Source organism: Papio anubis, chromosome 17 (assembly GCF_008728515.1).
Source record: "Papio anubis isolate 15944 chromosome 17, Panubis1.0, whole genome shotgun sequence".
Lineage (NCBI taxonomy): Eukaryota > Metazoa > Chordata > Mammalia > Primates > Cercopithecidae > Papio > Papio anubis.
Window position 1 is genome coordinate 67,680,682 of NC_044992.1, and position 26,015 is coordinate 67,706,696.

A 26,015-nucleotide genomic window follows, 5' to 3' on the forward strand; every position below is an offset into this window, starting at 1 on the left:
GGCCAGGATCAAGTCTCCAGGGGCTGTTTCACTCCAGATAGAACTCCCTTCCCAGAGGCTTTTTTTGGGTTTCTGTGTTGTTGTTGTTGTTTGTTTTCTGAGATGGAGTTTTGCTCTTGTTGCCCAGGCTGGAGTGCAATGGTGCAATCTTGGCTCACTGCGACCTCTGCCTCCCAGGTTCAAGTGATTCTCCTGCCTCAGTCTCCCAAGTAGCTGGGCTTACCACCATGGATACTAATACAGCTAATTTCTGTATTTTTAGTAGAGACAGGGTTTTACCATATTGGCCAGGCTGGTCTCAAACTCCTGACCTCAGCCTCCTTCAAAGTGCTGGGATTACTGGGATTACCAGAATTCTTTTGTTCTTTTTTTTTTTCTTTGGTGTGTGTGTGGTGGGGGGAGGGAAGGCAGAGTCTGGCTCTGTAGCTCAGACTGAAGTGCAGTGTTGTGATCTTGGCTCACTGCAACCTCCACTTCCTGGGCTCAAGTGATCCAGCTTCAGCCTCCCGAGTAGTTGGGACTACAGGTGCATGCCACCATGTCCAGCTAATTTTTGTGTTTTTGATAGAGACAGAGTCTCCCTATGTTACTCTGGTCTCAAACCCCTGGGCTCAAGCAATCTGCCCTCCTTGGTCTCCCAAAGTGCTGAGATTACAGGCATGAGCCACCATGTCCAGGGTTCTTGAGCCAAGGCTCTTTACACAAAATCACTTCAGTGTTTAAGGAGAGCAGGGAGACTCTCAAGGCTGTCCCCATCTCACATCATTGAGCACAGAACACTCACCAAGGGTTTGGGTCTTAGGTAGGTTGGTGTCAGCCACTGAAATGCAGGGGACACCCGTGGGCCCTGATTGGAAGGACAAAATCGGGGAGAGGTAGAGGTCTTACACCTGCCAGGTCCCCCTGGGCAGGCATTGAGCATCGCAACGGGTTCCAGGTGGTAGAAATGGAGCGGGACAGGGACACCAAGGCAGCTGCAGTGTGGGCGGGGCTGGGTCCTGGGCTTTATCTTTGGGTGTTTGCGGAACTGGGGCAGCGGCTGCCAAGTCCACGGCTCTAGGGTCCTTGCCCAGAGCAGCTGCCTCTGACCAATTGCTCAGCTGCCGGAGAAGTGACTAGAACAGAGGTTGTAGCTTAGGCACTGTTGCTCCTTCCAGTCCCTCCGTGCAGTTGATGATGGCCCTGTGGCCCCTGCTCCATCTCACCTTCCTGGGGTTCAGCATCACCTGGCCCTTGGTCCATGGGCAGGGCTTCCAAGAGACAGCAGCCGGTAGGTGGAGGGCAAGGTCATAAGCTTTGCGATGGGCCCTAGGGCACCTGAGTGACCTTGACCTTTATCGCTCAGTCTGGCCATCCCTCTTCAACGTCAGCTTGCCCCAGAAGGCTCAGGAAAGCATCCAGATTCCAAACAATGGGAGTGTACCCCTGCTCGTGGACGTGCAGGTGTTTGTCTCCAATGTGTTTAATGTGGTAAGTGCCGCTAGGCCAAGGGCCCTAAGTGCTGGGCTGGGCAGGAGACAGGACTCAGCCCTGGATAGTGCTGGGGTCTCCTGCCGTGTTCGTGTTCTGCCAACACAGCGCTCACCCTGAGGTGACACACTGCCCTTCCCTCAGGACATCCTGCGATACACAATGTCCTCCATGCTGCTGCTTAAGCTGGTGAGCTCCTATCCCCGGGGAGGTGGGATGGGAAAGCCCAGCTGAGTCCAGCTCAGAAGTACCAGCCTTCATCAACATGCTGAGCTTGGGGGCATGGATACGTGGAGATCAGGAGCCTCAGTGGTGCCCTTGTGTCCCCAGTCCTGGCTGGACACGCGCCTGGCCTGGAACACTAGTGCACACCCACGGCACGCTGTCACACTACCCTGGGATTCTCTCTGGACACCAAGGCTCACCATCCTGGAGGCGTAAGTGAAACAGTTCCTGCCCCAGGAATCTGCGGTGCATAGCCCTCCTTCTCCCCATCTACAACCTAGAGGCTGGGTGAATATGCCCCTCCTGGCAGTCCCTGCCAGACTAGCAGTGCATCTCTACTGCCTCTGTGGTTGGGGGTGGGATGCCAGGGTCTCCCCTGGCCCTGTCCAAGGGGCTGGGGCTCTGGCTGTGGTACCTTTCCCCACAGGCTCTGGGTGGACTGGAGGGACCAGAGCCCACAGGTCCGAGTAGACCAGGATGGCCACGTGAAGCTCAATCTGGCCCTCACCACGGAGACCAACTGCAACTTTGAGCTCCTCCACTTCCCCCGGGACCACAGCAACTGCAGCCTCAGTTTCTATGCTCTTAGCAACACAGGTGCTGACAGGGCAGGGGCTGCAGGGTTGGGGAGGGGAGGAGGAAGGTGGGGAAAGGGAACTCCTAGGTCTGTGGTGCAGGGCAGAGGGAAGGGGAGAAGGCAGACGGAAAGGGAATGCCCAGGTCTGTGTTCAGAGCAGTCTACCCCAGGTTTAGGTGGGCAGCACCTGCTCTCCCACTGCGCCCCCTACTTGAGGGGCAGCCCCTCTCTGCACTCAGCAGTAGCCTCAGGGCTCCTCTCTAGGGTGACAGACTCAAAGATTTGCAGCAGTTCTGCAATCCTAGAGATCCGAGCACATCAGTCTTCTGTCCTCCCCGGAGCAACTGCCCTCCACAGCCATGGCCTGACCGCAGTGGCTCAGCCCCTTGCAGCAAGGCTAGAGGCTCAGGATGCTGTGGCCTCACTCCTGGAAACCACCTGAAGGTGCAGCCACCCTGTATAAACCCATTGGGTGACATCTAACTTGGCAAAGAAGTCCTACTCTTCCCTCCGTGAGAGACCACAGCCGTAGCCCTGGGGATCCTGCTTCAGGTGTGAGATGATAGACTGGCGAACCTGTGACCAGTTCTCCCTCCACCATGAAGTGGTGCAAAGTACATTTATTTTTACAATGAAAGCTCATCTATGAATCTGATAAAGGCCTTCCTTTAACTGGAGACGATTTGGGATGTTGCAAAACAAGGTTTGGGAAGCCCATCTACGGACTGGTTTTGTCTCCAAGTCTGTCCCTGCCAAAAGCCATCAACAGTCTCCATCACCCCTGGGCTCCAGTCTGCTACCCCCAGACTTGGCAGCTGGGATCTCTCCTTCCTAGTTCATAGTTTTCATTCCCACCCCTCAGCGATGGAGTTAGAGTTCCAGACCCACGCGGTGAACGAGATTGTGAGTGTCAAGAGGGAATACGTAGTTTATGATCTGAAGACCCAAGTCCCACCCCAGCAGCTGGTGCCCTGCTTCCAGGTGAAGGTGAGTCAAGTCGGGAGGAGACCAACAGAGGCCTGCTGGAGGTGGGTGGGGGTGAGGATGCAGGGCCAGAGGCCAAGCCCCATGCCCCCACTGCCCACCTCCTTCCTCCCACTGGAAGGCCCTGGCTTTTCCCCTTCCAGATGAGCCTGAAGAACACGGCACTCAAGTCCATCATCGCTCTCTTGGTGCCTGCAGAGGCGCTGCTGCTGGCTGACGTGTGCGGGGGGCTGCTGCCCCTCCGGGCCATTGAGCGCATAGGCTACAAGGTGACATTGCTGCTGGGCTACCTCGTCTTCCACTCCTCCCTGGTGCAGGCCCTGCCCAGCTCCTCCTCCTGCAACCCACTGCTCAGTAAGCCCTGCTACCTCACCCAGCCTGCCGTTTCTCCCCCGTCACCCACTGCTGCTCAGCTTGCTGAGGGACGGGCCCCTGAGCATCTCCCCGTGCCCTGCCTCCCCCAGTTTACTACTTCACCATCCTGCTGCTGCTGCTCTTCCTCAGCACCATGGAGACTGTGCTGCTGGCTGGGCTGCTGGCCCGGAGCAGCCTTGGGGCCAAAAGCAGCCCCAGCCCAGCCCCAAGAGGGGAACAGCAAGAGCATGGCAACCCAGGGCCTCATCCTGAAGGTGGGCAGGGGCTGGGGCCCCTTTCTGGGGCTGGGGGTAAAGGAATGAGGCCTAGGTGCATACCTAGGGCTGGGGTGAGGGCGCGGGGGGTTCAGGCATGCATAGAAGCTCCTTGCATCTACCCTGCTGGCTCTCCTATCCCTGGTCTCCACCATGTCCTCCTCCCTTAGAAGAAACAGGTCTGGGGCAGGGAGCAAGCTTAGCCTCCCTGACGTCCCAGGTGACCTCAATCCCCTGATAACCCACACCTTGCACAGCCTAAGAGGGTGTTTCTTTAACTGAAGATGGCCTGAAATGGGCCAGACCCAAATTTTCATCAGCTGAGAATCTAAGAAAGGGAGAGATACAAGCTGATGACCCCTGTGGTTCACTCTTCTGCTCATGTTGGGGGGACCTTGAAGAACAGCTCCTTTCCCTGTATCTCTCCCCACAGAGTCCCCCAGAGGAGTAAAGGGGTCACAGAGAAGCTGGCCTGAGACTGCTGACCGCATCTTCTTCCTCGTGTATGTGGTTGGGGTGCTATGCAGCCAATTCATCTTCGCTGGAATCTGGATGTGGGCAGCGTGCAAGTCTGGCCCAGCCCCTGGAGAGGCTGCACCCCATGGCAGGCGGCCTAGACCGTAACGGGGCAGGGCCTGGGCTGCACACCTGAGGATGAAGTTTGTTTTCCCATGGCTGGGGGAGGGCCATGGCAGGGTCTGTGGATGAAGCCAGGCTGAGCTCCCCCTCTGTAAGCACACAAGCAGAGTGTGAAATAAACCCATCTCCAGTGCAAGTGTGCCTCAAGGGTCAGTCTTCATTCTCGTCCTAAATAGGCGGGGTCCTATTTTTTGCTTCCAACTCTCACTTTGCTCCTGAAGTTTTCCCCATTGTCCCTGTCTCCCAGCCCATAGGCAGGCAGCCTAACTGCTCCTTTGGCAACGACGACTGCTTGGCTCTGGGCCAGGAGGCACTGAGGCTGGGGACCAGAGACAGGCGCTTGAGGAAGGCTGCAGAGGGTGGGATGGAACTCCTCCTCCGAACGCCTCCTGCAGTGTGCTGGACTCTAGGGAAAAATGGCCAGTGAGTCTGCCTCCTCCAGCCACCTAGGGAACTCCTAGGAGGGAAAGGTCCCAGACCTCAGGCCTGTGGGCGAGCGGGAATGTGTTTTAAGAGAGGGCGTCAATGCTGACTGCCTTTCCTCCAGGTGCTCTAGCTGCTTCTCTAGCTGCTTCTCTGAGCCCTACCACATCTCTGGGCTGTAGGGGAGTTCTCTGTCCTCTGCTCTGACCTAGGCTAGAGGTAGGGCCATTCTGCCCTGCTGCTCTTGGTACACATGGGACAGCAGTGGGCACAGGCCTCTGTCTTCCTTCTCTCCTTTCCTGTTTCAGAAGCCATCTGGGTCATAAAAGCCAAGGTGTGAAGGGACCCCAGGCTTCCCAGAGAGTGCTGGTTCGGCTGGGAACACGGGCTGTGGGGAGAAAGTGGAAACCAGGACTAGAGGGCTCAGGGACACAGCTCCTGGATGGGGTGGTGGAGACAGGTCTCTGTCCCTAAGGACTTCGAGCTCACCCAGCCCAGAGACAAGTTAACACTGGTTTATCTGTCCAATGACATGCCAGTCTGGTGGAACCAGGCAGGGCTAGCAGGAGGCTCAGGCAGAGGTGTCGAAAAGGCGATCAATCATGTCGCCCACCTGCTCCACGCCGTACTTGATGTACTTCTCTGGGTTCTTGGTGAAGGGTACGCTGCCGAACCTGAGGGGGCACTGTGGTCAGGGGACGGAGGGCCACCCTCCCGAGCTCCACCCTCAGCCTAAGGCACTCCTGACAGTCTCTTGGAAGGGGTGGCCCTGAGTGATTCCCTGTCTGGTCCCGCCCCAAAGCCCAGGGCACTGGATCTGCTGCCTAAACCCCCCACCCTTCTCCTTTTTCCCTTGAGGAAGAGGAGCTTGAAGAGGCCCACTGGGGCTGTGGGCAGCACAGGCTGGGAGAGGAAAATGGAAGGCTCACTTCTGCAGAAAGGCCCCGTAGGTCTCCTTGACAATGGTCTTCTGGGCCTGGCGAATCCTGTCCCTCTGCTCTGTGTCTGGAATAGCCCAGGCCTTCTGGATTTTGCACAGTTCTTCGAGGCCATCATTGAAGCCCTGGCCACCAAAAAGGTGAAAAAGGAAGGGACCCAGAGACAAACATTTTGGATGTGTGTTGCCTCAACAGTAGCAGCAAGCAGTGGAGGGGAGAGGACCCCGACTCACCTTAAAACGTTCCTTGATAATCTGCCGCTCCTTGTCCCGGAGCTGGGAAGCCAGGAGAGACGGCAGAGAAAGCTCACTTTAGAGCCCAGTGGCCTGCCCCCACTCTTCCCCAAACCCCCTTGGCCTGGGCCTCTCTCCTGTGTCCTGATGGACGCATGCATCCTTTGCTCTCTGATCCCAGAGGGATGCTTGTCCACTTTTTCACCGAGACACGACAAAAAGTATCCCATCTGCTAGACACCCCTTCCCAGCCCAGGCCTTGAGCCCACCTTGACTCCCGGCTGGAACACAGGTAGATTCTTCTCTGCGATGTAATCGGTCACCTTTAACCAACTGCCAGACAGAAAGAGAAGTGTGAGGGCAGGGGGCGGCCTACCTCAGTGGCCTGGCTTGTTTCATTTGCTAAATCTCTGGATCTACTTGGTGGGTGGTGGTAGGAAGGGATATGGGTCACATCTAAGCAAAACAACAGATTTTCTTCCTGGGAATAGAAAATCTTTAAACTGGTCACTTTCTGAGAAAACGTAAGGAAACACTTGAGTGTTCAATAAATTGAACAAATACCATCAACTATACTTTACATCAATATCATGGCAAATTAAGATGGAGAAACATGAGAAAGAAAGGAGTGAAGGGCAGAAGAATGAGAAGGAAGAGGGAGACACATTCAAAGGGAAGAAACAAGGCCAGGAAGAAAGAGGACCAGAGAAGCACAGGGATCCCCACAGACCAAGGCTCAGCCAAGTTCAAGTGCTCTCGTGACCTTGCTCTTCTCCTGGGGTAAACATTACCCACGTCTCTGACAGTCAGCTCTTCAATCATTCTTAGCCTTGACACTTGGCAGACTCCCCTCTACAGTGGTGACAGTGGGCCCCTAGGAGCAGGTAGTGGTGGAGGAGGGGGGCTTCTCTCTCTGGCCCGTGAGTTTGATTAGAAACCAAGTGGAGGATTAGGGTCCAGAGGACAGGAGTTCCCCATGACCGACCCTGTGTCCTGAGGTGCTGAGAAGGAAGAGTGCGTGGTGGCACGGGGCGGGGTGAGAGCTAAGACGGCTGGGGGCCTATGCAGGAGCAGGGCGGGCCCAGCCTCTCACCTGCGCTGGTAGGTCTGGATCTGCTGCTCAATGTGCTCCCGGTAGGAGCGCTCGGCAGTCTTCTGTGTCACTGCCACCAGCTGGATCAGTTCAGACCTGGGTGGGGGTAGGGGACAGAGGAGAAGGGGCAGGACTGGCTCCTCACGCCCAAAGACTGCAGCAATGCTGGGAGGGCCTCCCATTGCACCCCAAACTCTCCAAGCTCTACAGCAGCAGCACTCCCACCTTCCGGGTCCTGGGATGGAGGAGACTGAAGCACCCCTCCCCTCTCATCCACAAGAGAAGGAGCTCAGGGGGCAGGGGCTGGCACGGCTGCACAGCCGAGGGGCGCAGACTCGCTCCCTCAGGCCACTTACTTCTCCAGGGACTTGAGGATGTAATTGTAGTTGTTGTGAAGGAAGATGGCGCTCAGAGCTGGGTCCTCGTACACCTTGGACTTGCTCAGCAAGTTCAACTGTAGGTTGCCCAGTACTTTACCTGCACAGGGAAAAATGGGGCCACACCCACCATGGCAGTCTGACCCAAACGACCCCATCCCGGGACCTGCTAACGCACTCCTATCCATCGCTCCTCGTCGCCTCAGGAGGCCTTAGCCCAGCTCCCCTCAGCCTCTGAACTAGAGGTCAGGTTGTGGTTCCAAAGGTCAGATGGCACTTAGGAGAGGGCCCTGGGAATAGCCAGAGAGCACAGACAGAAGGAAGGGAAAGCCAGGGCATGCAGGTGGCAGGGCTGCTGGTCTGCCTGGGAGAACACTCACAGATATAGGTGCTTAGCAGCCGCTTGCTGAACTCGGAGCTGTAGCTGGTGGCCGAAGAGCTGGTCTCTGTGAGAGAAGTCCTGTTATTGCAGTGGCAGCAGCCAAGACCCTCAACGGCCCTTCCCCCATGCCATGCAGCAGTCTGAGGGGACACTGAGGTCCCCGGGCTTCCTTGGGCAGAGCCAGCTACCTGCTAAGCCACAGGGCGGCCCCTGCCACAGGAAGCACCGGCCCTGGATTTTCTGGAACCCAGAGCTGCCCTCTATGATGGGGCGGCATGGCTAAGGAGCTGGTCCATGTCAGCAGAAAAGCTGGCAGGACAAGAGTGAGATGCCAGCGCCCTGTCCCCTCCTGCGCCCACCCACCCTGGGTGGTTTCTACAAGGCCCCCTTTTTCTTTTTGCCAACAGCAGAGTCTTAGAAAGGGCTCCTCACAGTCTCTGCACCTTCTCCCCTACATTCAAACATCCCCCTCTACCAGACCCTCCTGAATAGAGGAAGCTGCGGCCTGCAGTGTGGAAGGCCGAGTAGGGACAGCAAGGCAGGGAGGCCGGGTGAGCCTGGGGCGTGTATTCAGGGCTCTGGCCCCGGCAGGTGCTGCGGATAAGCTCAGAGACAGAGTGGCCCTGAAGGGAGCAGAGAGAGTTGAGAGCACCCTGAGAAAACTCATGTCCCCTCTGACTCGGGCTCCCCAGTAGGTCCTGAGAGTCAGTCCCCAGGGAACCTCACCCACCAAGCTTCAGAGGGACAGAAGGGGGCTGCAGAACCGCACTGCTTACCTCGGGGGTCTAAAGGAATATTGTATGTGTCCCCAAGAACTACGGAGTGAAAGGCAGTGCACACAGAGGGGACGGAAGGAGAGACAAAGGAGGGAGAAAGATGCAAAGTGCAAAAAACAGGTTAGAAATGGCACGTCAACCCGAGTCAAGCAGACCTCTCCCCACGACAGCCAGAACAGACAGCAACACACAGCAGGCAGGACCCTCCGAGGACCAGGGAGCGCTCTGTAAGTACAGAGCTGGGAAACTGCAGGCTGGAGGCTGCCCATGGGCTCCCTGCCCCCAAAATGGGACAGAAGGAGAGGGCCCGGGGACCTCAGTGCTTGGAATGAACCAGAAAGGTGCTCTTGCTCACAGGCCGACCCCGAGCTCCAGTCCCAGGGCAGGGCCAGCAGGAAGACACCCAGCTAGCCCTGAAACACTTGCTACCCTCTGAAGGCCAGCTGAGCGAGCCTGATAAGGAGAGCAGGCAGACACAGAGAAGGATTCGGGAGGGGGGCAGGCGCAGAAAGGACACCTTCCAACCAGCCAGCACTGCTCCCAGAGTGAGGACACTGCTTCCAGGGCGACGACGGTCAAAGGGGCTGAGGGAGGGGCCGGAGGTCCAGTGTCTGGTCTTGAAAGGTGCAGGCAAACCTCGCTCTCCTGATGCTCAGCCCCAGGGACCCTCTGCAGGGCACATCTCAACCCCTCCACAGACTGGAGACGCCTCCTCACTGCTCCCTGCCCTCTAACCCCATGTCTCCAGGCAAGAAGGGGAGTGGGGCAGGGGGCCCAGCTGGGAAGTGCCAGTACCTTGGGAGGCCAGCATGGCACCTGCCGTCTCCTGGAAGTCCAAAAGCTGCTGCAGGAAGAGGATGGCCTGGGTGGGAAGAAGACGGTGCAGAAGGGCAAGTGGCAGGCCCGGCTGACGGCCTCCCGCAGCGACCCCTCTGAGTGCCCACGGCCAGCCCAGGGCTGGGATCCGCCCAGTGAAGAGCGCGGCTGGAAACTTCATTTTCACTCTAGTCTACCAGGAAGGGCCCTGTCTGCTAGAGACACTAAGCACGTCACTGTCCATCCTGCCACCCAGGACCGCTCACAAAGGTGCGAGCAGCTCTGGGCCAGACTGGGTCCCTTCCACCAGTACTCTGCCGGGCCCTGGGCCTGGGTCCTCCTTCCTCCCCTCTTCCCGGTGTCCTCAGGCAGCACCCACATTGCTGGTGAGCTCGTGCACGGTGCCGTCCTTTGGCATGTTGTACTCCTTGTCCGGATCATTCTGTGGAAAAACAGCCTCTGGTTCCCTGAAGCAGCCCCCGGCCCACCCCACGCCCCCCGTGCACCTGCTCACGGTGCCACCTCCTTGCAGACGGGTGCCAGGACACCTCTCAGGCACAAAGGCTGAGCCAGGCTGGACCAAGGGGGAGAGGCCCTTCCCACCTCAGAGGGCTTGGAGGCCCCAGGAAGGAAAGGAAGGCACATGGGTGCTGACAGGCCAGCGGCGCAGCTGGCTTCCCCTGGGACAACGCACCCTCTTGGAGGTCTGCTCTCTGAGAGTCCCCCAGGGCCAGGTCACTGTGGGTGCTGGGACGGGAGGGAGGGAGAAAGGGGAGGACGGCAGGGACCTTGATGTTGTCCGCAAAGTCCTCCAGCGCTTTGGCACCAATGGTCTCCATGGAGGTGATGAGGCCAGGCAGCTTATTCTTGGTGCTGGCGGCCGTGCCCTGAGGAAGCACAAGGGAGTTCCAAGCTCTCCTCCAGTCACTCAGTGAGCATCTCATTCGCCCAGGGCCCTTCCTAAGCTGTCTCCAAGCATCCTCAGAGCAGAGGTGTGGGATGGAGAATGCGGTTCTCCCAGGGAGGGATGAGGGCGGCCACACCAGGCAGCAGGATGCCTCCTGGCTGTTTTCGAGGGCCCCTCGTCCACATACCTGGAGCACCTGGTCAAACTCAGGCTTGGTCTGCTTGAGGTGCCGCAGGATGGGGAAGACGGTGAGCACCGTGGAGAAGTCGTGTCGCACAATGGCCTTCCGGGCAGCGGACACAATGTTCTCCCCTTCAAGCATCAGCCCATCCAGGGCATCCTGAGGGGACAGGGAGACAGTTCAGGGAAGGGTGGGGTGGTGGGAGCTGGCTCTGGGCTGGTGGGGGATCCTTGTAGGGTATAGGGGACCAGTGTGCAGGAAGTGGGGCGATGGGGAGGTGGTGAGCGTCCACCCAGGACCAGTCCACAGGGCACAAGGCGGGGGTGGTGGCTGGAGCTGAGGGCTGCAAGAGTCTGTGGTGACAGCTCTCGCTGGGGCTGGCTGCAGAGCCCCAGGGCGGCACGGGACCTGTATCAGGGAGTCGAAGGTCTTCTTCTGGTGGTGCTCGGGGATGATGTCTGCCAGCAGCTGGTACTCGCTCTGCGCCAGCTTGACGAAGGCACTGACGCAGTGAATGTAGGCATCGGTCTCCACGTCCAGCATGTCATCTCTCCCTGGGGAAGACACAACTCTTGAGTGGCTGGTCTGGGGCCAGCCACACTTCTGGCTGGGGAGGGGTGGGTCCCCCAGCTCCTGGACTGCACCCCAGACCGGCAGCGGACGGGGAAGAGGCTGACTGTTCTGGCAGAAAGCTGCAAGGGCACCAGCAGGCCCCGCCAGGTTCGAGGGGAACAATAGGAGCTGAGCTCAGCCTTTGTTCTGGCTTCATTCTCAGCTCTGCGCAGACAGTGGGATCAGACACCAGAGGCAGGAGGGTGACGGACGGAAGGATAAGGAGGGAAGATCACTGAATCAACATCCTGGATAAGGTAGTTTGACCCCAGGACTGAGGATTCTGAGTTGTACCTGAAAGAGGGCAGCCCAGGGTGGGCAGGTGGCTGTGCCACCTCAAGGAGGCTGGCACTGGGGTCATCCATGTGGGCAAATGTGGGGCCTGCGAAGGAAGTGACCAGCCCAGCCAGGGCTTCTGGAACATCTAAGAGGGTGGTAGGCTGCAGCCTCTGAGGCTGGCTGGCATGGGGTCAAAATCTGAGAAGAGGCTGGTAAGTCCCAGAGAGGAGGGGTTGCCAGCTGCCCCAGGAGGAGGCCAGATCCTATTACTGGAGGCCACAGCGGGGGCGCTTGTGGACAAAACCAGTGGCAGAACTGCCTGGTCCTATGTGCCAAGGGATGGGCTCCGAGGGGATCAGAGCTCTGAGTTGTTGCAGGAGGCGGACGTCAGGGCTCCCTGCCCTCAAGGGAGCCACCTTCCCTCTCTGCCTGCTTTCTGAGTAGCAGCGGCTTCTCCCCTTGGCCCAGGCCTGAGAGCCAGGCACGCACTCCCATCTGGAGAGAGGCAAGGAGACCTAGGCCCAAAAGAGAGTGGAGAGAGAGGCGCATAGGCCTGGCCCATCCTCAGAGCAGACTGGGCCTGGCTGGGCCAGACAGGAGCAGGCCATCCGGGGACCGCTGCGAAGGCAGTGTCAGCAGCTGCCCTCGGGCTGGGCTGCAGTACTCACCGGCCAGTGGCCCGTGCTTGTCGTTCAAGGCCTCGGACAGGTGCTTAACTCGGAAATCATGCTCGTGACCTGGCGAGATGTTGGCCGCATAAACACAAGCAGTGTTTATCCAGGGGCCAGGCAGGCCGCCCCTTGGGGTATAGGGAAGAAGCCCTTCATCTCCAGGAGGGGGATGTCAGATGGGGATGGGGAAGGGGGCATCAGAGAGGGCTCTGAGCCCCTCCTCTACCTCAAGCCACCTTGGGAACAGCCATTTCAAGCCTGACTTCAGTGAGCACCCAGGACCGTCCTTAGCTGCTCATTTCCCCAAGTCTGGAGGCCCAGGGAAAGCGGAGAAGGACCAAGGAGGGGCTGAAGAGCTGATGCTTGGCCCCAGGGGGGTTCCCCACCTCGCCGTATTTGCGCAAAGCCCCAGTTTGCCTGTCCCCTGCTGCACACACTCCCCTTTCTGAAGAGGGGAGGCCTCGGCCGGCTGGGGCTGCCACTGCGGGTCTGAGCGTGAAAGGCTGCCCCAGACAAAGAGCTTTCTCTGAGTTCACACAGGAGACAAGGACAGAGACAGGGGAGGGAGGAGGGAGCCCCAGGGAGGGCAGAGCTGCCATCAGCCAGAGAGGACCAGGCCGAGGGCCGCGAAACTGTCCCTGCGCCTGCTGAAGCCCAAGTGGCATTGGGGACCTGCCATTCCCACCCTGCTCCCCTCAGGGTTTCTCCCGAGGCCCTCCTGGGGGAGGCTCTGCCCTGCCAAGTGCGTGGACACACAGTGGAGGAGGAAGGGACAGGAGGGGAACACAGGGTGATTACCTTCCAGAGGAATGAGGTTAGAGCCCCCCTTTTTCCCATCTAGACCATGCTGGGAATACTGTTTCAGAAGGTTCTGAGCCTTACGGATCGTCCCTGTCACCAGAGCCACACAGAGAGGAGATAAGAAGACCTAGGAAATGAGTGAGAGAAAACAGCAGCAGCCCTCCACCTGCCCCCAGGCCCCATACCCAGCCCCCCAACAGTGAGCAGGCCCTTCCCTGGGACCACCAGAGACCCTGGGGACAAAGGCGAAGGAAAAGAATCATTTCCTTCTCCAAATGGAGCCTTGATTCTACTACTGACCCTCCTTGTTCTGGATTTCAGTTCATTTCTGAAAGGACAGAGGATAATGAAAATGGAACAAGATCCACCAGGAGAAGTCAAAAATATGGAGTGGCATTGTAGTCAGAACAGGCGAGGGCTCAGGCTGGAGGAGCCAGTGACAAAGCTTGCACACCGAGAGGGCACAACCAGGGTGGCAGAGCTTGGGGGTACCCTGAAGCCAACAGGCCCCCAGCCCAGCCCCAAACTCCAGGCAGAGCTCTCCGAGCACGTTCAGTGTTGGGACGTACGCCAAACAGCAGCCAGCAGGAAGCCACCCTGACTGAACTTCCGGGGAGCGCGGTGCCCAAGGCGGACGGCTCAGAGACCCAGAGGCAGCCTAGCCCCACACGTTAGAGTTCCCCAAACAACCAAAGGGACAAGAAAAAATCCAAAAGTCAAGAAGGGGTTAACAGAAGCCACCACACAGAGAGCCTGGAGGGTGTGCGCAGAAGGAGAGGGCACATGCTCTTGGCATGGGGGAAAAAAACAACAGTTAGTATCACAAGTGAAAACAATGAGAACAAAATGGTTGGGCCGGGCGCGGTGGCTCACGCCTGTAATCCCAGCACTTTGGGAGGCCGAGGCGGGCGGATCACAAGGTCAGGAGATCGAGACCATGGTGAAACCCCGTCTCTACTAAAAATACAAAAAATGAGCCGGGCGCAGTGGCGGGCGCCTGTAGTTCCAGCTACTCGGGAGGCTGAGGCAGGAGAATGGCGTGAACCCAGGAGGCGGAGCTTGCAGTGAGCCAGGATCGCGCCACTGCACTCCAGCTTGGGCGACAGAGCGAGACTCCGTCTCAAAAAAAAAAAAAAAAAAAACAAAATGGTAGCGCCCACAGCCACCTGAGTCAGCCTCCTTTATGGGAATGAGACATCTTGGGCCAGAAAACGTGGGGAAATAAACCCGCATCTCAAGTAGACAAGTGCAGCTGCCTTGTTAACAAAATGTATGGGGGCAGGAAGGCACCCGGGATGCCCTCCACCCTCCTACTGTCTATCTGAGCACAGTGAGGCTGCTGTGTCCTGACAGCTCCCCAGAAAGCTGAGGCAGAAAGGGCAGTGTCTGGAGGCTCATTGCTTACACCTGCACTGCACTGCGTCGCACCGCATGACATCACAATTAGCTCTTTTTTGTTTTGTTTTTGTTTTTGTTTTTTTTGAGACAGAGTCTTGCTGGGTCGCCCAGGCTGGAGTGCAATGGCACAATCTCGGCTCACTGCAACCTCCGCCTCCTGGTTTCAAGCAATTCTCCTGCCTCAGCCTCCTGAGTAGTTGCGATTATAGGCGTATACAACCATACCCAGCTAATTTTTTTTCTATTTTTAGTGGAGACGGGGTTTCACCGTGTTGGCCAGGCTGGTCTTGAACTCCTGACCTCAGGTGATCCGCCCGCCTCGGCCTCCCGAAGTGTTGGGATTACAGGCGTGAGCCACCATACTCGGCCCATAATTAGCTCCTAATAACCAAGTTCTGCGGCCTGGCTCACATCTGCCTTGCTCGTGCTCTCCCCTTCAGCGAGCGAGGCTCACTAATGAGTGAATTGGATTCCCACCCCACGACCCACCAGGAGCAGTCGGAGCAGCTGCGGGCGCAGGTGCACGCCGGCAGGATGTGGGTCGGGGATGCAGATCTGGCAGCCGCCAAACCCGTCAGGCGCCCAATTACCTCCAGGGATGCTGAGGTCAGTGCTTCACCACCTGGGAGGCCTCCCTGCCCCTCTCCTCAGAAGTGGGAACCGACATCAACGGAGCCTGACTCCCTAGAGCCTGACATCGGTCCTGAGCCCACCAGTGCCTGACAACTCGGAAACCCCACAGCCGGAGAGCTTTCCTCTTGTGTCCCTGGGCCAAGGATGGATGCGGTCCACTGTGAGCTACCTGAGATCAGATCCCTCCTGCCTGAAAGGCCAGGTGGCTGCATGGCCAGCGGGCACTCTTAGGGCAGTGCAAATAGGGCTCTGGGGCTTCCAGGGGGCCTGTCAGGGAACCAGGTAGAAGAGGAAGTGAGCACAGAGTGGCTGGGGCTAAAGCATCCTCAAAGCCTCACAGAGACAGCCACTCCCCACCACACAGAAGGTACAGAGCTGCTCCATCCGCTGTGCAGGCAGCTGCGCCCACAGGCTGGGCTGGCAGTCCCCATTTGCAGGTTTTGGCTGGGTTGGCAGGACATCCACACTGGAGGGAGAAGGCCCCAGGCACCAGCTCCCTAATGCTCTACTCCCTGAGGGCAGCCCCTACTCTGCCTGTTTCTCTAAACCCTAAACAAAGGCCTGGAGGGGAGCGGGTGCTCTTGTGGAACAGACACCTCGGTCTCTGAGAGGCATGGGCAGGTAGGGACTGGAGAAACCAAGGGTGTAAGTAAGCTCTACCTAAAGCCTGTTGTCATAAGCAGGTCCCACAGGCCACACCTAGGGCATGTGCCTGCAGCAGCAGTTGGACAGGGGGCCAGCCTGGGTGGGAGCAGCCCTGGCTTCTCCAGCTTTCTCTTCCAGAGCAATCTCAGCAGCCCCACCCCAGAACATCCCAGCATGTCATCGAGTTGTGGGCATCTGTCAGTGGCCAGAGACAGCCGGGCTTGCCAAGCTGTGGCTGGCAGAGACACTGTTTACCTGGAGTACAGACTACAAGGGACATGATGCCAGGGAGAAAGAACAGACAGATGACGAGATGTTCACCCAGGACAGCGACACCCACCGGCCCAGGCCTCTCATCATGGTGCCTCTTTCCACGAGGCACTGACTCGCACTGGAGCCCAAAGCCAGTTTAAGTTCTTCTGAGAAGATGCTCTGGGGTTTCTTTCCTTTTTGGATCGACTGGGAAAGTGAAATTCTCCCCATCCAGCTCTCAGCTACACATCACTTCAGGTCACCTTGCCTTTCTGGAAGGTGAAGGTTGGAGCACCTATCCCCTCGCTATCCCAGCGTCCTGGATGCAGCAGTGTGCCTGGTCTCCTGACAGGGTGGTGTGTGTGTGAGGCACGAGGCCTAGGCAGGGGCTCGGCCCTAGAAGCCTCTGCCGCCTGCCTCGGGCAGGATTAACTGAGCACCTGTGTTACTCCCTCACTCCAAAGAAGCTGTGTCACCCCCAGGCTCTGCTGGGTAGAAGGGTCTTGCTCTGCGGGGGCCTCACTGGCTGGCTAGACACTTGCTTTCTGTCCTGTGTACCTACAGTCAGGGTTACCATAACGACAAGCTCTAGAGGGGTCTGACGTTGCGAACGCTAGATTGGATGAAAGCAGTGCAGTTCCAGTCAGCCTCTGGCTGTTGCAGAGATGGGCCAGGATGGGGGCTCACCTGGCCGCTTGACTGGCTTCTTGGTAGGTGTGTCTTTCCTCTTGTTGGGGATAGCAGGGGAGTAGGGAACCCCAGAGGAAGAACTGCTCTTATGGAAATGCTCCTTCAGGCCCTTGATGGAGCGGTCCAGCTGGCTGGAGCGTATCTGGTAGTAGACGTTCATGAAATCTGAGGAGATACAGAGCGATAGAGGTATGGCTGCCAGGCCCTGCCTCTGCCTTGCAGACCCATCATGTCTACCTGTCAACCCTTCTTGGCATCTGCTGTCTGCTCTGGGTCGCAAGCCACCCATATCTTGTCCCAAATCAGGCAAAGTATTTTTTTTTTTTTTTTTTTGAGACAGGGTCTTGCTCTGTTGTCCAGGCTGCAGTGCAGCGGCACGATGTCAGCTCACTGCAGGCTCGACCTCCTGGGCTCAAGTAATCTGCCCACTTCAGCCTCCCAGAGTGCTGGGATGACAGGCGTGAGTCACCACGCCCGGCCAGGCAGTCTTAAAAGAGAAAAACACCCTCCGATAGAACTGATGATTAGTTGTAATTTTTTTTTTTTTAGGTAAGGTCTTACTCTGTCGCCCAGGCTGGAGTACAGTGGTGTGATGGCTCACTGCAACCTCTGCCTCCCAGGCTCAACCAATTCTCTTGCCTCAGCCTTGAGTGGCTGGGATTACAGGCACGCGCCACTTCCGCCCAGCTAATTTTTATATTTTTAGTAGAGATGGGGTTTCACCATGTTGGCAAGGCTGGTCTTGAACTCCTGATCTCAAATGATTCACCAGCCTCGGCCTCCCAAAGTGCTGGGATTATAGGCATGAGCCACCACGCCCAGTCCTAGTTTTTTTCTTTTTTTTTTGAGACCGAGTTTCATTTTTGTCGCCCAGGCTGGAACGCAATGGCACGATCTTGGCTCACTGTGACCTCTGCCTCCCGGGTTTAAGCGATTCTCCTGCCTCAGCCTCCCAAGTAGCTGGGATTATTACATGTGCCCGCCACCACACCCAGCTAATTTTTTGTATTTTTAGTAGAAATGGAGTTTCACCATGTTGGCCACGCTGGTCTTGAACTCCTGACCTCAAATGATCCACTGGCCTTGGCCTCCCAAAGTGCTGGGATTACAGGCATGAGCCACTGTGCCCAGCCCTAGTTGTAAGTTTAAATGGTACTTTTTTTTTTTTAAATAAAAAAACAAAGTTAATATCCAGATTCAACTTGGTAAGGGTTCAAAGAACACGAGCTCTATAGGAAGCAAACAGACAACAAATGTTAGTGAATGAAAAACACACATCTTTAGCCATTAATAAAGTACAAATTAAGGCCGGGCGCGGTGGCTCAAGCCTGTAATCCCAGCACTTTGGGAGGCCGAGACGGGCGAATCACGAGGTCAGGAGATCGAGACCATCCTGGCTAACACGGTGAAACCCCGTCTCTATTAAGAAATACAAAAACCTTGAGGCCCGAGGTGGTGAGCCTGTAGTCCCAGCTACTCGGAGGCTGAGGCAGGAGAATAAGCGTGAACCGGGAGGGAGCTACAGTGAGCTGAGATCCGGCCACTGCACTCCAGCCTGGCGACAGAGGCGAGACTCGTCTCAAAAAAAAAAAAAAAAAAAAAAAAAAAAAAAAAAAAAAAAAGTACAAATTAAAAAGTTAGAGGCACTGTGGTGATGCTATAGATGGCAAAACAAAGGCCAATGAAGGGCTGAAAAATAGCATGAGACTGTCAATGAATCCATCAATTGGCCTGATCTATTTGGAGAGGAGCTAGTGATGGCAAGAAGGTTACAAGTATCTTCAGACACTTACACCTAATCCCTGCACCCTTGAGAATAAACAAAAATTAGCTGGGCGTGGTGGCGGGCACCTGTAATCCCAGCTACTCGGGCGGCTGAGGCAGAATTGCTTGAACCCAGGAGGCAAAGGTTGTGGTGAGTCAGGATCACGCCACTGCACTCTAGCCTGGATGACAGTGCGAGGCTCCGTCTCAAAAAAAAAAAAAGGCCGGGCGCGGTGGCTCAAGCCTGTAATCCCAGCACTTTGGGAGGCCGAGGCGGGTGGATCACGAGGTCAGGAGATCGAGACCATCCTGGCTAACATGGTGAAACCCCGTCTCTACTAAAAATACAAAAAAATAGCCGGGCGAGGTGGCGGGCGCCTGTAGTCCCAGCTACTCGGAGGCTGAGGCGGGAGAATGGCGTGAACCCAGGAGGCGGAGCTTGCAGTGAGCCGAGATCGCGCCACTGCACTCCAGCCTGCGAAACACAGGGAACCCCTGATTCAAAAAAAAAAAAAAAAAAAAAAAGTGCAGTACTGGATATCTATTGGAGTTGAAGTTTTTATTTTCTTTCTTTCTTTTCGAGATGGAGTTTTGCTCTTGTTGTCCAGGTTGGAGTGCAATGGCATCATCTCAGCTCACCGTAACCTCCTGGGTTCAAGAGATTCTCTTGCCTCAGCCTCCCAAGTAGCTGGGATTACAGGCCACCACGCCCAGCTAATTTTGTATTTTTAGTAGAGACGGGGTTTCTCTATGTTGGTCAGGCTGGTCTCGAACTTCTGACCTCAGGTGATCCGCCTGCCTTGGCCTCCCAAAGTGCTGGGATTACAGGCGTGAGCCACTGCACCCAGCCTTCTTTCTTCGAGACAAGAGTCTCACTCTGTCACCCAGGTTGGAGTGCAGTGGTGTGATCTCAGCTCACTGCAACCTCCAGCTCCCAGGCTCAAGTCATTCCCCCCACCTCAGCCTCCCAAGTAGCTGGGACTGCCGGCATGTGTCACCACACCCAGCTAATTTTTATATTTTTTGTAGAGACAGGGTTTTGCCATGTTGGCCAGGTCTTGAACTCCTGAGCTGAAGCGATCCCCCCACCTCAGCCTCCCAAAGTGTTAGGATTACAGGTGTAGCCACCACACCTGGCATAAATAAACATTAACAGTGCTCATCTTTGGGTTATGTAATGGAGGCATTGCGGAAGTGGAAGATGGACTTTTACTTTTCACCCATGGCTTTCTGTACCATTTGAAAATTTTACAACTAATCAAAAAAGGCAAATGAACATAAAAATCAAGACAAGAAAAGTTTGAATTTGCCTAGATTCACAGCTTGATATATAAGTCATAGAATGGTTGCTTATATTGGTTCCAGTTAAACATCCTTTTATCAAAAAAGCCACGACAAGTGGATTAAAGAATAAAGGCAGCTGGGCACGGTGGCTCACGTCTGTAATTCCAGCACTTTGGGAGGCTGAGGTGGGTGGATCACCTGAGGTCAGAAGTTCAAGACCAGCCTGGCCAACATGGCAAAACCCCATCTCTACTAACAATATAAAACTTAGCCAGGTGTGGTGGCGTGCGCCAGTAATCCCAGCTACTCAGGAGGCTGAGGCAGGAGAACCGCTGGAACCCAGGGTTGCAGAGGCTGCAGCAAGCCGAGATTGCACCATTGCACTCCAGCCTGGGCAACAGAGCAAGACTCCATCTCAAAAAAAAAAACTCACTCTGCCTCCAGTGTGCCACATGGCCAAGTCAGAACCTCTTACCTTGGTTGCGGCCGTATTCCACCAGCCAGCGGGAAATGCGAATGACATCCTGCAGCACGCTCTCGGGCAGGTGCTCCAGGGTCACATCCTCTTGGGCCTCCAGATCATCGTCACCACTGATCAGATCCAAGATGAGCACAGGTGAGACGACCTTACTGTGCCGTGTCATCAGGCTGCGGAATTCAGACTCCAGGGCCTCCTTCCCGCGCTCAAAGAGCAGTTTCTGCAGGGACAACAGAAGGAAGCGGGTGCCTGCTGCTTCAGTGTTCTGTCACTCCTGGCCTTCCCCTGCCCGTGCCACCTTGGTCTTCCTAACTCAGGGCCTCTGCCCTTTTCTGCCCTGATACCCTTTTTTTTTTTTTTTTTTTGAGACAGAGTCTCGCTCTGTCGCCAGGCTGGAGTGCAGTGATACAATCTTGGCTCACTGCAACCTCCAACTCCCTGGTTCAAGCAATTCTCCTGCCTCAGCCTCCCGAGTAGTTGGGATTACAGGCACATGCCACCACACCCAGCTAATTTTTATATTTTTAGTAGAGATGGGGTTTCACCATGTTGGCCAGGATGGTCTTGATCTCCTGACCTCAGGTGATCCACCTGCCTCAGCCTCCCAAAGTGCTGGGATCAGGCATGAGCCACTGTACCTGGCCTGCCCTGATATCCTTTAACCCAAAGAAGAAATGTCGGGAAGCAGCCTTGGTGACTCCTTTACTTCATATTCTCTCAAAATTTGTGTTTACAGGTAAAAACCAGGGTTTTACAAGAAGTAGGTGCTTAATAAATACTGGCTGATTATTTTCTCACTGCACCGTTAATGTGTCTTCTTGTTAGTGGGGGGTTTGCAAAAGAGAATAAATAAATAAATTGAACAGTATCAAATTGAAAACTTCTGTGCTGCAAATGATACCATCAACAAAGTGAGGATAACCCACAGAATGACAGAAAATATTTGTAAACTACATATCTGATAAAAGACAGGTATCCCAAACATAGAAGAGAATGAATCTGTCCACACGATGACGTGTATAAAAGGGTTTATAGCAGCATTATTCACAACACAAAAATTGGAAACAACCCAAGTGTCCATCAAAGGATAAATGGCTAAAGAAAATGTGGTCTGGCTGGGCATGGTGGCTCACGCCTGTAATCCCAGCACTTTGGGAGGCTGAGGCAAGCAGATCACCTGAGGTCAGGAGTTCAAGACCAGCCTGGCCAACATGGTGAAACCCTGTCTCTACTAAAAATATAAAAAATTAGCTGGGTGTGGTGGTGGGTGCCTGTAATCCCAGCTACTTAGGAGACTGGGATAGGAAAATCGCTTGATCCCAGGAGGCAGAGGTTGCAATGAGCCAAGATTGTGCTATTGCCCTCCAGCCTTGGCAACAAGCGCGTAACTCCGTCTCAAAAAACAAAACAAAAAAAACAAAAAAAAACAAAAAAAGAAACTGTGGTCTATCCACAAAAAGGAATAGCATATGCAAGAAAAAGAAACGAAGTACTGATACATGCTATAGCATGGACTGATCTTGAAAGCATCATGCTAAGTGAAAGAGGCCAGCACAAAAGGCCATGTATTATAAGATACCATTTATATCAGAAATTCAGAATAGGCAAATCCACAAAGACAGAAAATAGATTTGTGATTTCCAGAGGCCAAGCCACTATCTTGCTCTGATGATCTAATGACCCCAAAACTTAAACACAAAGATACAATGAAGGCAGGTACAGTGGCTAATGCCCATAACCCCTCCCAACACTTTGAGAGGCCAAGGTGGGAGGATCACCTGAGGACAGTAGTTTGAGACCAGCCTGAGCAACACAGGAGACCTCCTCTCTACCAAAAGATTTAAAACTTAGCTGGGCATGGTGGCACGTGCCTGTGGGCCCAGCTACTCGGAAGGCTGAGGCGGGAGGATTGCCTGAGCCCAGGAGTTCGCGGCTGCAGTAGCTATGGTTGTGCCACTGCAGTCTGGCCTAGATGACATAGCCAGATCCTGTCTCTTAAAAAAAAATTAAAAATATATAATGCAAAAAAAATCACATAGATTCAAGTTCCTAGAGTAGATTCACAGAAACGGAAAGTGGAATGGTGGTTACCAGAAGACAGAGGAAGGGAGAATGGGAAGTTGGTGTTTGATGGGAGTGGAGTTTCACTTGAGGAAGATGAACATATTTGTGGAGATAATAATGGTGATGGCTACACAACATTGTGAAGGGACTTAACGCCACTGTTAACTTAGAGTTAAAATAGTATATTTTGGCCGGGCGCGGTGGCTCACGCCTATAATCCCAGCACTTTGGAAGCCAAGGCAGGCGGATCACCTGAGGTTAGGAGTTCGTGACCAGCCTGGCTAACATGGTGAAACCCCGTGTCTACTAAAACTACAAAAAAAAAAAAAAAATTAGCTGGGAGTGGTGGCGCACGCCTGTAATCCCAGCTACTCAGGAGGCCGAGGCAGGAGAATCGCTTGGGAGATCGCACCATTGCACTCCAGCTTGGGCAACAAGAGCAAAACTTCGTGTCAAAAAAAAAAAGAAAAAAATTTATATTATGTATTTTTAACCAAAATAAAGAAACAACAAATGCATTTATAAAAATCAAATGCGGCTGGGTGCAAGGGCTCATGCCTGTAATCCCAGGCCAAGGTGGGGGATCATCTGAGGTCAGGAGTTTGAGACCAGCCTGGCCAACATGGCGAAACCCCATCTCCACTAAAAATACAAAAATTAGCCGGGTGTGGTGGCGGGCGCCTGTAATCCCAGCTACTCCGGAGGCGGAGGCAGGAGAATGGCATGGTCCTGGGAGCAGAGGTTGCAGTGAACTGAGCACTGCACTCCAGCCTGGGTGACAGAGCAAGACTCTGTCTCAGAAGGAAAAAAAAAAAAAATCAAATGTTAAGTATATATTTTATATGTAATTTATAATTTAATTTTTATAATACATTTAAAAGTTTTATAATAAAGAATTTTTAATAATAAAAAATGTGCAATTCTTGAGGCAGAGATACTAATGCCTAGAGGATGTACTGTGCTATATCCTTCTGTGTATTCTACTGTATACATCCTCAAGCTGGCCCCATGTCCCTCATGAGACCAGGACAGAGACTGATATCCCCAAGCTCCTCACATTATTCTGCAGATCCCTTACCACTTTGTTGAGTTCTGGGCTGTCTGGGCTGTTGTCCTGGAAATACTCCACTGCCTTCTGAATCTTGGCCATGCTTCCCAGGTACTCTTCCAGCCTACCTGTGGGGCTGGGAAGGAAAAGAGCCAGGTCAGGCTGGGGCAAGGGGGGTGAAGCAGGACTAAGGACACAGTATTTGGAAGGGAAAGAAGAGAATTAATACATGGGACTCCAGGTTCAAATATATGCTATCCCCCCCGCCGCCTTTTAAGACTTAGGGCTTAAAAGGCATCTCACTGTGTTATCCAGGCTGGTCTTGAACTCCTAGTCTCAAGTGATCCTCCCGCATCAGCATCCCAAATTGTTGGGATTACAGACCAACCCTCCAGTCCAGGAGGGATTAGGAATTGACCCTATGGGCCTAACTCACCCCTCTCTGATGATCTTCTCAGTGTCACTGGCCACATGGTAGTAGCTGATGACATGGTCCAGGCAGGACAGTGTCTTCTCAACATTCTCCTGCAGCCGCTGCAGATTCTCCGTCTGCTTGTGCACGGGGATGATGGAGTTCTCCAGCTTCATAAGGCGGCTCTCAAAGGATGATAAGATAGACACCTGCAGGAGGGAAGCCTCTTGATCTCAGGCCTCATGGTGGTCCCAGCACTGCTTCTACACACCCACCTTGGGCATTTCCTGCCTTTTCTCTGGGTTTCTAGACAATAAACTCCACAAGGGAAGGAAGAGGGTGTATCAGAGAAGCCTCAAATGCATTTCTGTATCTTCAAAACTCTCTTAAGGATGAAACTCATTGAATAAGGACTAGAGGCTGGGCGTGATGGTTCATGCCTGTAATCCTAAGAATTTGGGAGGCTGAGGCAGGAGGATTGCTTGAGACCAGGAGTCCAAGACCAGCCTGGACAACACAGTGAGACCCTGTCTACACACACAGACACACACACGCACATAATTAGCAAGGTGTGGTGGTATGTGCCTACAGTCCCAGCTACTAGGATGCCGAGGCAGGAGGACTGCCTGAGCCCAGGAGTTAGAGACTGCAGTGAGCTACGGTCATGCCACTGCACTCTAGCCTGCACAACAGAGCCGGACCCTGTCTCTAAAAGGAAATAATTTTAAAATTAAATTTTTTAGAAAAGGACTAGGACTTTATTATTGTGTGACTAAATACAAATACAAGTTTGTATTTACTCACTTTGTGCTTTTCCAGTCTCCTCTAGGAATAAAGAAGGAACCTCACTTATTGAGCACCTATTGTATACCAGGCACTGAGCAAGATGCAGTCGCATGCATTAGCGCATATGACCTTCACAGACACACTGGGAGGCTGGCACAGTCTCTGCTTTAGCAGATGAATTCGCTGACACCAGAGTTACCTATCAGAAGCCACACACTTAAGCAGCAGGGCAAGGACTAGATCCCAGATCTGCCTGACTTCAGAGCTCTTTCTTTCCCTGAAGCCCTCTGGAGTGAAGGCTGAGTCTTCTCTGCTCTCGGGAATCTCAAAGTGCCAACCTCCTGGGCAGAGGATCCATTGACGATGACATATGCCCAGTACCTAGCCCAACTAACTGGTCAGACTCACTGAGTGTTTGCAGAAGGAGAGAAGGAAGAATGGCGAGCTTAGACAGAAAGCAGCAAGTCCAGGCCAGGGGGAAGCGCAGCCTCCTCAGTGAGGGGACGGAATATGGGGAGGGGGCTAGGCAGGAGAGATGCCAAACTGCTGCGAGATAAACCCACAGACTGCCTGCGTCGCCACCCATGACAGAACCCCAGGCGGCAGGAACTGGAACCGCCAGGTCGCAAGGCTTTCCCCCAGGGTCCGGAGGCCTGCCCCCTCCCCCAGCTGCGAGGAGACTCACCATGTTCTTAGTGAGCTGGTCGCTCTTCTCCAGGCTGTCTCGGATGAAGGACAGCGTCTCCTCCTCCTGGGAGCAGGCAAGGGGAGGACATCACCAGAAACCAGAAGCTAAAGGAGACCACTGTGTCCCGACCCCACGGCCTAGCCCCCAACCCCATCTCCTCGCTGGGTGCGCTCCCTCCCACCCCTGCCTCCTCTCCGAGTAGACACTCAGGCCCCGCTGTTGGCCTCTTTCCCTCACCTCCTCCCCAGGCCCACGCCCACCTGCTTCAGCTTGTCCTCGATCTCCCGCCGCCGGGCGGATGCCTCCTGTGGGGGAATCATCGCTCCGAACCCCACGGCTCCCACCCCCCACTATCTTTCCTTCGCGGGCCCACCGGGCCCCAGTCCCCGTCACACCCACTTCCGCTCTTGGTCCCGCCCCGGGACACCTGGGCGGAGCCAGGTTGGGCGTGGAAGGCGGAAGTGCGCCTGCGCGGAGCCCAGGAACGGACCGACGGCCATCTTGAGTGTGGCTGTGGAGTGACGTGTACTCGGATCCTACAAGGGATCTCGACGCGGGTTCCTTTCCTCAGGAGAGGTTTTTGATCGGCCTTATGTCCCGCAGCTGGTAGGACGCTTACAGCTCACTTGCTGTTTTCGTTGAAAGACCCAGCCTTTTCATAAACACTGCTGGGGAAGGCGACGAATTCCTTTCCCCAGGTCGCATTCTGTGGGCAGGCACCAAGGCCGATTGTGTTCCCCACAGCGCCCCGCACAGAGCAGGTGACACAGTAGATGCCTAACGTGTGTCCATGTAATGAACCAGGGGCTTGTGTAGTCGTTTTCCCCTTCCACCCTGCATTACGCAAAACCGTATCCTGT

At 54.9% G+C, this 26,015-nt stretch overlaps 2 protein-coding genes across 11 annotated transcripts; one reads left to right on the top strand and one right to left on the bottom strand.

The window, feature by feature from the left end:
* Positions 1-1,173: 1,173 nt before the first annotated feature.
* On the top strand, positions 1,174-4,509 carry ZACN (zinc activated ion channel). Its single transcript, XM_003913469.5, has 9 exons — positions 1,174-1,270; positions 1,346-1,470; positions 1,615-1,659; positions 1,801-1,907; positions 2,123-2,292; positions 3,135-3,259; positions 3,400-3,610; positions 3,721-3,885; positions 4,319-4,509. Exons 1-9 carry the CDS (start codon positions 1,174-1,176, stop codon positions 4,507-4,509), a joined length of 1,236 nt encoding a protein of 411 aa, XP_003913518.1.
* EXOC7 (exocyst complex component 7) lies at positions 2,878-25,566 on the bottom strand. 10 transcript variants are annotated; one of them, XM_009191288.4, is made up of 21 exons: positions 25,416-25,565; positions 25,153-25,218; positions 23,706-23,890; positions 23,300-23,405; positions 20,155-20,377; positions 16,629-16,796; positions 13,011-13,103; positions 12,210-12,278; positions 11,059-11,204; positions 10,657-10,809; positions 10,351-10,449; positions 9,942-10,004; positions 9,542-9,608; positions 8,747-8,785; positions 7,969-8,034; positions 7,568-7,688; positions 7,212-7,307; positions 6,388-6,451; positions 6,119-6,160; positions 5,877-6,010; positions 2,878-5,621 (listed from the first exon to the last, which is right to left on the bottom strand). In XM_009191288.4, the coding sequence occupies exons 1-21, from the start codon at positions 25,473-25,475 to the stop codon at positions 5,519-5,521; spliced, it is 2,163 nt and encodes a 720-aa protein (XP_009189552.1). In that variant the 5' UTR covers positions 25,476-25,565; the 3' UTR covers positions 2,878-5,518. The 10 variants fall into 10 exon arrangements, with proteins under 10 accessions (XP_009189552.1, XP_009189553.1, XP_021783692.1 ...); XM_009191289.3 differs by lacking the exon at positions 6,119-6,160 and having other exon boundaries at positions 25,416-25,566; XM_021928000.2 differs by lacking the exon at positions 13,011-13,103.
* Positions 25,567-26,015: the final 449 nt, after the last annotated feature.